Source organism: Aethalodelphis obliquidens, unplaced genomic scaffold (assembly GCF_003676395.1).
Source record: "Aethalodelphis obliquidens isolate GAN/ISIS:26980383/991018 unplaced genomic scaffold, ASM367639v1 scaffold60, whole genome shotgun sequence".
NCBI lineage: Eukaryota > Metazoa > Chordata > Mammalia > Artiodactyla > Delphinidae > Aethalodelphis > Aethalodelphis obliquidens.
The window spans coordinates 5,345,023-5,357,794 of record NW_020838004.1 but is presented as its reverse complement, the minus strand read 5'-3'; the positions used below and the strand labels follow the sequence as shown (position 1 = coordinate 5,357,794).

The following is a 12,772-nucleotide window of genomic DNA, read 5'->3' as shown; positions in this document are numbered from 1 at the left end:
ATAGCCAGAGCAAAACTGATTGAAGTTAGCACTTATTATGATTAATACCACCACCCCTCATACCAACATCAACTCTTGAGAGCCTAGGAATTGAAAAGAACATCTTAGCAAAATAAAGGATATCCACCAAAACTCCACAGTAAGCCTCATACTTAATGGGAAGACGTTAGAAGCATTTCCTTTAAACTTAGAAACCTGATGATGATTTCTATCACCACTTTTATTCAACATTATGCTAGGAGTCCTAGCCAGTAAAATAGGAAAAGAATAAATAACGTAAGAAATGAAAGGAAGAAACAAAACTTTTATTATTTATGAATGATTGTATATACAGAAGACTTAAGAAAAATCTATATGTACAGTGGAAAAGGAGGTAGCAAATCCATGATTATTATATGTTAGGTACTATGACAAAGGTATACCTTGGGAGCAGAAAGGGCAGAACATTCTAAAGTAGTTTACATTATAAGTAAATAAAGTACTACTACATTTAAACATACTTAAAGAAAAAACTTGGAGGGCATTTACAAAAACAAGAATTTAAAGAAAAATAAACGTTCTGGAAAGAAAAAGAGAATATACTATAAGATATATACAGATAAGATACATCTGTTGTCCTGTCTTGTATCCTTAGAACTCCATATTTGGAATGTGGAAGGTACCCAGGAAAAGTGTTTTGACTAATCAGTTGAAGAGAATGAGAAATACAAAGTTACTTTCTCTTTTAACAGAATGTCATATCTTTTGAAAAATGCTCATTTCCCCTTTACTTTCCATTGTTAACAGTCCCCTAGTTCTTATATCTGATAGGCTTGTCTTTGTCTGATGCAGCTAATGCACTACCATAAGGCTAATCTTCCTCTGACATCACTTCCATATGTGATACCCTGTTTAAAAATTCTTCAAGGGGATCCCCGTTTCTTACAGTAGTGAGTTCAGACTTCTAAGCCTTGTGTTCAGGGTTCTGTGTGTTTGATCCCATCACAACTATCACACTGTATCTCTTAACTGTCCCCAAGTGTAATCCCACCCCGATAGATAGGGATTCTTCTTTTAGTCCCTTACACAATATGTGCTCATTCACACTTCCATTCATGATCACTCACTCACACATCTGGAATGTACTTCTCTTCTTCAGTGAAACAAATCATGGTCAGCCCGTTTATCATAGACTCAGTCCCATCTCTGACCCTTCTAGCTCATTATGATCTTTTTTTTCTGATGGGAGATATTTAGATAAAAATCAGAGAGGGAACAATGTTGAAAAAGCTTTGAAGAAATTATATGAGGAAAATTTGGAAGAGAGACAGTCACTAATTCAATTCCTTCATCACACTTGGAAATGTTCACAGTTGTCTCATTTCCGTGCTTAATAGAGAAATGACTTCAGACCACACCCTCATGATTTCCATTTTACTGAAACTTTTCTCTCAAAAATTACCTGACTCATATTTGTAAAATTTTGTATCTTTTATAATAACCTTGAGAGTTTTTTTTATTATAAAAGTAATACAGTGTACTAATTTGTGGGAAATAGAAATAGGATTAAGGAAAAAATAAAAATCACCAGTGCTCTACTACTGTCACCATTACTCTTAGTATTTGGTACACAAAAGAATCTTCCTTAAAAGTTTTATGTAGAACTTTTACAGTTACAAGATTGGGTATCAGAGTAAAAGCTCTTCAACTCTACTCACCACAAGTTCATGATGTCAGCAGTTGGCTAAGCTACAGTAAGTAGGGTCTTAGATGCTATACTGTTGAGTAGTCTATAGCATGTTTATTGGGTTTGTAATTATTTTGATGTGATTTGCAGATTATATTGCAGGTATTATTAACCCCTTTAAGGCTTAAAAGAATAAAAGCTCTGAATTAACTCTGTTAAGAGTTTTAGTAAAAAGAGCCAAATAATTATAATAGAAACATATATAGAGATTATTAAAAAATTAGAATGTATGGAAAAATTGATAAACATAAAAGTATATTTAATATAGTCATGATGCAACAGGAATAATAGTGACTATATTCAGTTGATAGTAAGGAGATAAAGAAAGTGTTTGTGCCTAAAGTATATTTAATTAGGTAGAACACTTATTAACATGATCCTGATACTGGAGTAGAGAATGTTTCACACTTCAAAGCTAAGCATAGTAAAAGTGCTGCTGATAGAACTTCCTTTACAAGACAGAGAGGGTTCCACATAATTATCTTTATATATGCAGAAAAGGCATTTAATAAAGAGTATTTGACCAAATTTAACCTGTTTCAGGTTTTTAGAACTTCTAATTAGAAGGGAATAGGTAAATACTTCTTAAGCATTGTGCCTAATATTAAAACATTAGAAGTAGTCCCATTAAAGAACAAGACAGGGTACCTACTATCATGCCTGTGTTATTTAGCATTCTTTATAAGTAATGTCTGATGCAGTTAGATTAGAGAAATATAGTCTGCCCCCTGAATCCACAGGTTCCTTATCAGCAGATTCAACTAACTGCGGATTGAAAATATTTGGGGAAATAAATTCCAGAATTTTCAAAAAACAGAACTTGAATTTGCCATTCACCGGCAACTATTTACATAGCACTTACATTTTATTAGAATTTTTTTCAGTAATGTAGAATTGATTTAAAGTATGTGGGAGAATTTGCGTAAGTTATATGCAAATATTATGCCATTTTATAAAAGGGCCTTGAGGATCCTCAGATTTTGGTATCCAGTGGGGGTCCTGGAACCAATCCCTTGTGGATACCAAGGGACAACTGTACATTGGAGGCATATTACTGAAAAGGAGCATTCATTTTACCTGGAAGTTAAGAAAATCAAATGAAAATTATTAGAAACAAAAGACTAATCAGGTGACTGCTTACAAAAAGAAGCTTGGAAGTCATCTGTCCTAACAAACAAGTAAAAAGCCAAAAAGTTGAAATTTAGCTCTTCTTAGATCCATCAGAGAATTGAGATCACAGGACAAATGGCTGTCTCCCAAATTAGAGAGACAGGCAGAACAGAAACCCGTCAGCAGAAACTGTCTCTGGAACCAGTAAGGGGCAGGACAACTTAAACTGTAATTGACAAATTGCTGGCGGATCAGCGTGGACAAGACTGAGAGTTAAATACTCAAGGGGGTCCCAGTCTTAGGGAGACCTTCATAGTTTTGTGAGTTTTACCTATAGGAGCCCTACCAGGTTCTCACAGTGAAGACTGAGAAAAATCTCTTTTGCTTCTGGCAGAGGGAGGGGAAAAGCAGCTATTTTGAAAATGTCCAGAATATTCTGTTCTTCTTAACAAGGCCTGCCCTCAAAAGAAACTATTTTACTAGCCCAGCCTATGGGCTTTGTGAGAGCCTAACTGACCTGGGGGAAGGGAAATACCCAATTCCAGCCTCCTCTAACCTTCCCCATGGGAGAAGAGAAATACAGACTTCAGCACCCTCTAGCCAACCTGTCCTATCTGGGGGTGGGAGGGGTGGAGGGACAAAGAAGCACTTGTAAACATCACACTGCAGGGGCACAAGCTCACTAAAAGACAGAGGACTATGGGATTCAGTCATAGGACTATAGAACATTTCCCCTCCCACCTCCTCACCTCACTATGACATCATTAGGGGCCTGTTTATATCAGTTCTTTTTACGTGGCGCATCATGTCCAACTTTCAGCAAAACATTACAAGGCATACTAAAAGCCAAAATTGATATGTAAGGATCAACAGCTTTCTATTATAAAAATACTTATAAATATCAGGAAGGGAAAGGTCCTATTTATAATAACAATTAAAAATATAAAATATCCAGGAATAAACTTAAGATATAGGAAGAAACTATATGAAGAAACTTTAAAACTCTGCTGAGTAATATAAAAGAATACTTAAATAAATGGAAAGTCATACCTTGTTTTTTTGATAGAAAGGCTCAATATTGTTCAGATTTTAATTCTTGCTTATTTTGTAAATAATATGGTTAAGACTTGACAAGCTGATTCTCAAATTTGTAATGAAGAAAGTCTGGAAACAATAGAAATGTTTTTTGCTTAGGGGGATGGTTAAATAAATTATGTGTTTACAATTGTATACTATGTAGTATTTGGAAAGAAAAAAATGGATTTTCATATGTGGATATGAAAATATGTTCAAGATAGATTAAAAAATTCAGGACAGAAGAGTGTGTTTAAGTTTCCGTTTGCTGGGAATTGTTGGGGGAGGTCTAGAAGAAGCCGCGGATACATAAAGAGGGGTATTAATTAGAGGCAGGTAGAATGAAAACAGGGAGATATGTTTGGAGGCTGTTTGTACAATTCCAAGTAAAAATTGATAAAGGGCATGCACTAGGGTAATGACAATGCAGAGTAAAGGACAGGTTTGAAAAAATATTTATGTGGACGTAATGTGTTTAAGCTGCCTGAGTATTGCAGATTGGGGGAGAGAGGAGTCAAAGATGATGACTCTAGGTTTCAAACCTGGTGACAATTTATGGGTTCACTTCTTTTCTATCGGACTGCCCCTCCTTTGTGTACTTGCTGTTCCTCTCTCCTCAGCTAAACAAGGTGACCGTAATATGTCCTTCATCACTTGCTCACCCCCAAACTCCCTACTCCTGTCTTCCTTATGCTCTTTCTTTCTCATAACTTCAGCTATCGTCACTTTATGGGTGACTCCCATATCTTTACCTCTGGTTGTGATCTCTTTCTCAGCCTCTGATCCATCATATCACTTGCTTGCTATACAGTTACAGTAGGATGCTATTATGTCATGGTCATAGTCTTAGTTCAGTCATACATCTGTTCAAGTTCATCTGCTGTTGTGAGGTATATGTCACCTTGGAAAAGTTGCTTAACTTCTCTAAGGGTCAATTACCCCATTTAGAAATGGGAATAAAACCACTACTTCTCTTTCAAGGTATTATAAGCAGTAAATGAGTAATGATCTTCTAAAAGCAGTGCATTAACCAGGTCAGGTCATGATGATGTCTTCTGTGTATGAGGTAAAATGAAAGTAATGAGATAATATTTTATCTACCTACCTATCTACTTCCGTTTGCTTTTGGCAGAAATTGATATAAGCCATCCTTTACTGGGAAGAAGTGTTCTTTATCACAGGATTATATCATTCTAACTTTTTGGTTTTAAAAGACTCCTTTCTTTTATGAAATGATATTGGTCATAGATGGTAGTTTTTTTTTAAATTTTTTAAAATTTATTTATTTTTGGCTGCGTTGGGTCTTCGTTGCTGTGCGTGGGCTTTCTCTAGTTGCGACGCGTGGGCTTCTTATTGTGGTGGCTTCTCTTGTTGCGGAGCATGGGCTCTAGGTGCACTGGCTTCAGTAGTTGTGGCACGTGGGCTCAGTAGTTGTGGCTTGTGGGCTCTAGAGCAGAGCGCAGGCTCAGTAGTTGTGGCACGTGGGCTTAGTTGCTCTGCGGTATGTGGGATCTTCCCGGCCCAGGGCTTGAACCTGTGTCCCCTGAATTGGCAGATTCTTAACCACTGCGCCATCAGGGAAGTCCCAATGGTAGTTGTTTTTGTGGTTATTTTAATGTCCTAAGTTATTTTTTTTAAAATAGTTGCAGCCCTATGTTTTTTGTTTTGTTTTGTTTTTTGTTTTTGCGGTATACGGGCCTCTCACTGTTGTGGCCTCCCCCGTTGCAGAGCACACGCTCCAGATGTGCAGGCTCAACGGCCATGGCTCATGGGCCCAGCCGCTCTGCGGCATGTGGGATCTTCCTGGACCGGGGCACGAACCCGTTTCCCCTGCATCAGCAGGAGTCTCAACCACTGTGCCACCAGGGAAGCCCTGCAGCCCTATGTTATTCCCCTCCTCAACCTCCACAGTTTCTCCTATTTACATCCTATTTACATATTAGTATGGTGCATTTGTTATAATTGATGAACCAATATTGACACATAATAATATTAATTAAAATCTGTAGTTTACATTAGGGTTCAGTCTTTGTGTGGTACATTCTACGGGTTTTGACAAATGTATAATGACATGTTTCCACCATTACTGTATCATACAAAGTAGTTTAACTACCCTAAAAGCACTCTTTAATCCACCTATTTGTCTCCCCCCCTTCTCCCTGAACCCCTGACTACCGCTGATCTTTTTACTGTCTCCATAGTTTTGCTTTTCCAGAATGTCATATAGTTGGAATCATCTAATACATAGCCAGATTGGCTTCTTTTACTTAGCAGTATGCCTTTGAGATTCCTCCATATCTTTTTGTGGCTTGATAGCTCATTTCTTCTTATCACTAAATATTATTCCTTTGTATTGATGTACCACAGTTTGTTTATCCATTCACTCACTGAAGGACTTTTCTATTGCTTCCAAGTTTTGGCAGTTATGAACACCTTGCATTTTAAGATTTAAACTTGAAAATTTTTCTTGATATTAGGTGTGTTATTCCTAGGGCTGCTGTAACAGAATATACAAACTGAGTGGCTTAAAACAACAAAAATTTATTCTCTCACAGTTCTGGAGTATGTAATAAGAAATATATATATATATATATATATATATATATATATATATATATATATATCTCTTCATCCTTAAGTCTTGGTCAGAGCTCCTAAAACTTGTCATTTTCTAAGTGATAAGAGCCATAGGAGCATCTTTTGTTATAATATTTAGTTTTTGTCTCTGTTTCCAGAGTGATAAAAGTAAAAGCATCTTTTGTTATTCATAACACACCCCTTTGGATCACACCTGAGTTTATATTAATGAATGACTTTTGGAAAGCCCCTAAGGATGGGGCCTGGTTGTCAGGAGAATGCACCTTTGATTAGGTTTGGAACTTTCAGCCCCCTCCCATCTCTGGGGAGGGGAGAGGGGCTGGAGGTTTAGTTAATCACTAATGGCCAGTAATTCAATCAATCATGTCTAAGTAATGAAGCCTCCATAAAAATACCCTTATCCATAAAAATACCCTTACTGAAGGGGTTTAAAGAGCTTCCAGACTGGTGAACACTTTGAGGTTCTGGGAGAGTAATAGGCCCAGACAGGGCATGGAAATTCCACACAGCCTCATACCCCATTCCTTGCCATATGTAGGTCTTCCATCTGGTTGTTTCTGAGTTCTGTCCTTCATAATAAACTGGCGAATGTAGGTAAGGTGTTTCCCTGAGTTTTGTGAACCATTTTAGCAAATTATTGAACCCAAGGAGGGGTTGTGGGAACCCTTGATTTATGAACGATTGGTCAGAAGTACAGTTGGCAACCTGAGACTTGAGATTAGTGCTTGAAGTAGGGGGCAGTCTTGTGGGACTAAGCCCTTACAATGTGAAGTCTGCACTAACCATGGGTGATAGTGTAGTAACTGAATTATAGGGCACCCAGTTGGTATCCGCTGAGAATTGGAGAATTACTTGGTGTGGAAAAAAACACACATCTGGTGTCAGAAGTGTTGAGAGTAGAGGATTGAAAAACAGTGATTTTTGTTTCTTTCTCACAATCTAAAATCAAGGTGTTGAGAGGGTTGGTTACTTCTGAGGGTTCAGAGGAAGAATCTGTTTGATACCTCTTTTCTTGCTGCCGGGGAGGACCAATGATCCTTGGTGTTCCATCCATTGGAACATCCATCACTCCATTCTCTGCCTCCATCTTCATATGGCATTATCCTGGTATCTCTGTGTCTTCTAGGGATGTCTTCTTATATGGACAACAGTCATATTGGATTAGGGGTCCACCCTATCCAGTATATCCTCATTTAACTAATTACATCTGCATTGACTCTGTTTCCAAATAAGGTCATGTTCCAAGGTGCTGTCAGTTAGTACCTCAACCTGTGTTTATTGAGGGGCACAGTTCAACCCATAGCATGAAGTGATGCTTTCCAGACTGTTCCTCTGTAGATACTTGCCCTTTTTTTGTTGTTGTTCAATCATTGATGGTGATGTAATATTATCCATATCTTACTAATTGTGGTTTCAGCTGAAAACCAGTGTCCTTGGCAGTGTTATAAAAAGAACGAGCTTCCTTGTGCTTGAATTTGGATGTACTTTCACATATGTAACCAGTAAGATCCATCCCAGACGCCAGTCTGTGCCTCTTCAGAGTTTGGTTTGTATGATTCATTTGCATACTTTGTGGTTTGTCAGTGAAGTATAAAAATAGAATAAAGTGAAATTGATGTAAAATAATTTTCTTTAATAGAATTATCCAATGAAGAGTAAGTTCATTTTTTTCTTCACAGTTCTAGTACATAAAGAAGCTGTGAGAGATAGTGTATAACTTCTACAGACTCATTTTTCCCTTTCAGGTGATTATAATTTAGTGTTTTGCAGATTTCAGAAAAATTCTTTCCTATCTTTCTGTCATCTGACATTCCATGTGAAAACTGACCCATAAACTTGCCAACTTCCAGATCATCATTATAGACAAGGTTTCTGAATTTCCTTTATAGTAATTTCCTGATCAGAGAGAAGGAGAGAAAGGGAGGTAGGTTAGAGTTGCATGGAAAGTTACTGAGCATTTCGAAAATAGTTTGATAAAGAGGGCATGGAAGAAAATGGGGGAAAAAAAAACATGGTTGGGAGAGAGCAAAACTGAATTATGTTTTAGGAATAATAAATTATACATTTCAATCTGTGTGTTTTTTTCCACCAGTAAGATTTTAATGTGATCAATACACTTTTCTTGATAGTTAAGAAAAGGATTAAATATTGTATTAGGTGCTAGTAAAGAGCAGATTTTATATAATCTTATCTATTGATATAGCCAGAGCTCTTGAGGCAGGCCAGCATCTAATGCATCTGATAGTAACAGAATGGATAGCCACTTAGTAACGTGACTTTGGTCCAGTATGAGAAAGTGTTTTATGTATTCCAGGGGGTTTCTTCTGGGGGGAATTTCTCTCTTCCTCTCATATCTGACGGTTATATAACTTTTTCTCTGCTGAAGACAGTTCCATGTGAATGCTGACAAACTTAATGAGTCTGTCTGGCTTTGCTGTCTTAGTTTCTCTACTCTCATTTTAGGAAGGTAGGACCCTGGTGTTTCTGAGTTGACCTCTTGTTTTGACCTTAACTCCTTTCTTTGTTTAATCTGCATTTCTTTTTTCGTTACTGACATATCTGAAATGCAATTCTCTTCAAGTAAAAAGCAGCCTGTGTTACTCAATAATTGCTTGTATTTTTTTTTTTTTTATAAACCTAGGGTCAAATTTGATCACTTCTTCCAACAACTATTTCATATGCATCTTTATTTCTCCTACCACAGACTAATCCAGGATTTTGATATTTCTGTCCTAGATTATTATCCTTTCATCTTTATCATATACAGTTTTGTGCACCTTTATGACCATGCCGTTTACCTCTATCAGAAACCTGCAGTGGTTTTCCTTAACATGACTGATCAAGTTTAAAATCCTTACTCTCCCCACTCCCCCCATATTTTATTATAAACATTTCCAAACACACTATTGAGTTGTATCAATTCTCTGTATATTCAATATTAACCCCTTATCAGATATATGATTTGCAAATATTTTCTCCCATTTGGTAGGTTGTCTTTTTTTGTTGTTGATGGTTTCCTTTGTTGTGCAGAAGCTTTTTAGTTTGATATAGTCCCACTTGTTTATTTTTGCTTTTTTTGCCTTTGCTTTTGGTGTCAAATCCAAAAAATCATTGCCAAGACTGATGTCAAGGAGCTTATCCTTTATATTTTCTTCTAGGAATTTTATGCTTTCAGGTCTTACATTCAAGTCTTTAATTCCTTTTGAGTTGATTCTTGTGTATGGTGTAAGATAGGAGTCTATTTTCACTCTTTTGCATTTGGCTGTCCAGTTTTCCCAGCACTATTTGTTAAAGAGACTGTCCTTTCCCCATTACATATCCTTGGCAATTTTGTTGTAAATTAATTGACCATAGATGAGTGGGTTTATTTCTGTGCTCTCTATTCTGTTCCATTGATCTATGTGTATTTTTAATGCCAGTACCACACTGTTTGACTACTATAGCTTTGTAATATAGTTTGAAATCAGGAAGTATGCCTCCAGCTGTGTTCTTTCTCAAGATTTCTTTGGCTATTCAAGATCTTTTGTGGTTTCATACAAATTTTAGGGTTTTTTTTTGTATTTTTGTTGAAAAATGCCAGTGGAATTTTGATAGGGATTGCTTTGAACTTTCTATGTTTTTAGTGTTAAAATTTACCTCTTTTTATATTGTGTATTCATGCAGAAATTATACTGGCTCTAGTTATTTTTAATAGTCTTTTCCTTTAAACTATATAATGTTGAAAGTTATGTGGTTAACACACCATACTGTTACAGAATTAGAATTTTCTGAACCTCACTGTATATTTACCTTTATCAGTGAATTGTATATTTTCATGTTACTATTAGTGTCTTTTCATTTCAGCTTGAAGAATTCCTTTCAGCATTTTTTGTAAGGTAGATCTAGTGGTGATAATTTTATATGGCTGATCTAGCTTTTATTCATCTGGAAATGTCTTCATTTCTGAAGGATACCTTTGTTGGATAGAGTATTCTTAGCTGGCAATTTTTTCCTTTCAGCACTTTGAATATATCATTCATTCCACTCTCTCCTGGCCTGAAAGGTTTCTGCTCAGAAATCTGCTGATAGCCTAATGGGGGTTCCTTTGTAGTTTACAATCTTTATCTTACAGCTCTTAGGATTTTCTCTTTGTCTTTGATTTTTTTTTTTTTTTTTTTGGCGGTATGCGGCCCTCTCACTGTTGTGACCCCTCCCATTGCGGAGCACAGGCTCCAGACACGCAGGCTCAGCAGCCATGGCTCACGGGCCCAGCCGCTCTGCGGCATGTGGGATCTTTCCGGACCGGGGCACGAACCCGTGTCCCCTGCATTGACAGGTGGACTCTCAACCACTGCGCCACCAGGGAAGCCCTGTCTTTGATTTTTGACAGTTTGAGTATAATGTGTCTTGGAGAAAATAATTTTGAATTGAAACAATGGGGGATCTATTAGCTTTATGAACTTCAGTGTCCAACGTTCTCCCCAGGTTTGGGAAGTTTTCAGCCATTATTTCTTTTTAATAAGCTTTATTCCCCCTTTCTTTTCTCTTCTCCTTCTGGAACTCCAATGATTCTGCTATTGATTCTTTTGATAGTGTTCCATAGATCATGTAGGCCCTCTTTATTCTTTTTCATTCTTTCTTTTTTGTTCTCCTCTGACTGGGTTATTTCAAAGTTCCTATCCTCTAACTCATGGATTCTTATCTTCTGAGTGTTCTGTTCTGTTGTTGATGCTTTCTTTTGCATTCTTCATTTCATTCATTGAATTCTTCAGCTCCAGAATTCATGTTTGGTTCTTTTAATGATTTCTGTCTCTGTTTATTTCTCATTTTGATCATGTATTGTTTTCCAGATTTTGTTAAATTGTCTCTTTATTTTCTTGTAGGTCATTGAGTTTCCTCAAATGTCTATTTTGAATTCTTTACTGGATAAATCACAGATCTCTGTGTCTTTGCCTTCAGTTACTGGGGGATGATTATGATCTTTTGGTAATGTCACAGTTCCTTTATTCTTCATGTTCCTTGTAGTTTTACATTGCTGTTTTGGCATTTGAACTAAGTTGCTTCCTCCAATCTTTACTAGCTGAGAGATACTTTTTGTTGATCCTACTTGTGTTCTGGGGCTTTCTGTGACCTTGTATGGGTACATCAGCTCCACACTTCTTGCTCCCTCTGGTGGCAGAATTGTTAAGCTTGTATGTCTTCTCTAAATCTTACTGTGACCCAGGCTGGCTGTTGGTTAATCTCTCTTTCATTTTCCAGAGGGTGGTGCTACAGCTCAAGATTGTGGTTTCTCTCTTTCCCATAGACCCTGGCTTGTTTTCTATGTACACTCCCTGTCTACCTGAGCTTACTCTCACTGTTGTTGCCCTTGGAAATGTGAACAAGGAGCTGGCTGCAGAGTGGGGACGGTCTGGATGTGGCCTTTGGGGAATTGGGAGTTCTGGTGGGTCAGATTAGGGGATCTTTGGATAAAGTTTTTCCAGTGACTCATGGTGGCCTTCCTCCTGGAGTCTAGAATGCAGAGAACCACATCCATTTAATGCCCTCTGGTATTCCCACCTGCCTCTTCCCTGAACTCCTCCCTTCCCCCAGTCACGGAGCTCTTGCTTTAATAATACTCTGAGGCTGTGGGAGAGAGGTGGGTTTCTTTAGCAGTGTCCCCACAGCTGGGAAAGCTGTGTGCTCACTCACTGTTTTCCCTTTTCCCCAGAGAGATTCCAAACCTTTTTCTCCAGGCTGTGCCACCTTGGGGGGAGGGGTGATACTGGCAAAGGTCCTCTTACCCTAATGGGTCCAAACTTGTTATTTTTTTGTTGTTGTTCCCACTGGAGTGCTGGAACTTCTTTAGAAACCTGAACTTCCATAAAGCCTTTCTCATCTGTGGGTATTTGCTCATGTCATTGTTTTCCAGGTACCGCAGTTAAGAGGAGTTGGAGTCAGTTCACAGGCTCCTGCTGGTTCTACAGCCTGTATCAGGTTCTGTCTGCTTTTTACACGATGCAGTGGTGGGGCAGACTCCTTCTAGGTCCCTCGACATATGGTGCTGGATTCCATAGCTCCCATGGGGACACTTTTGTTCATGGATAGATACCAAATTTTAGATGTTAAAGGACAATGAAAATGAGGGATGCCTTATGCTACCATGGAGCTAGCATCACTTCTCTTGCTGCTTTCTTTAGAATAGTAAGATGCTTGCTATTCTGTAGCTAAGTCTAGAAGTTAGTAGGTCAAGAGTTAGAGAGATATATGGTTACCTTTATGACATGCTGTCTCAAATATTAATCC

The 12,772-nt window shown here is 37.7% G+C and overlaps 1 protein-coding gene across 7 annotated transcripts in view; it reads left to right on the top strand.

Moving 5' to 3' along the window:
• Positions 1 to 12,772, top strand: part of MTMR2 (myotubularin related protein 2) — a 110,264-nt gene that overhangs the window by 44,504 nt on the left and 52,988 nt on the right. For 4 of the 7 annotated variants that reach the window (XM_027087840.1, XM_027087837.1, XM_027087838.1 and 1 more), the window contains exon 3: positions 7,926 to 8,054. The exons of the other annotated variants lie outside the window; for them this stretch is intronic. In XM_027087840.1, coding sequence (XP_026943641.1) covers positions 7,926 to 8,054 — 129 coding nt within the window. The remainder of the gene's footprint in view (positions 1 to 7,925; positions 8,055 to 12,772) is intronic. 7 annotated transcript variants of the gene reach the window in all.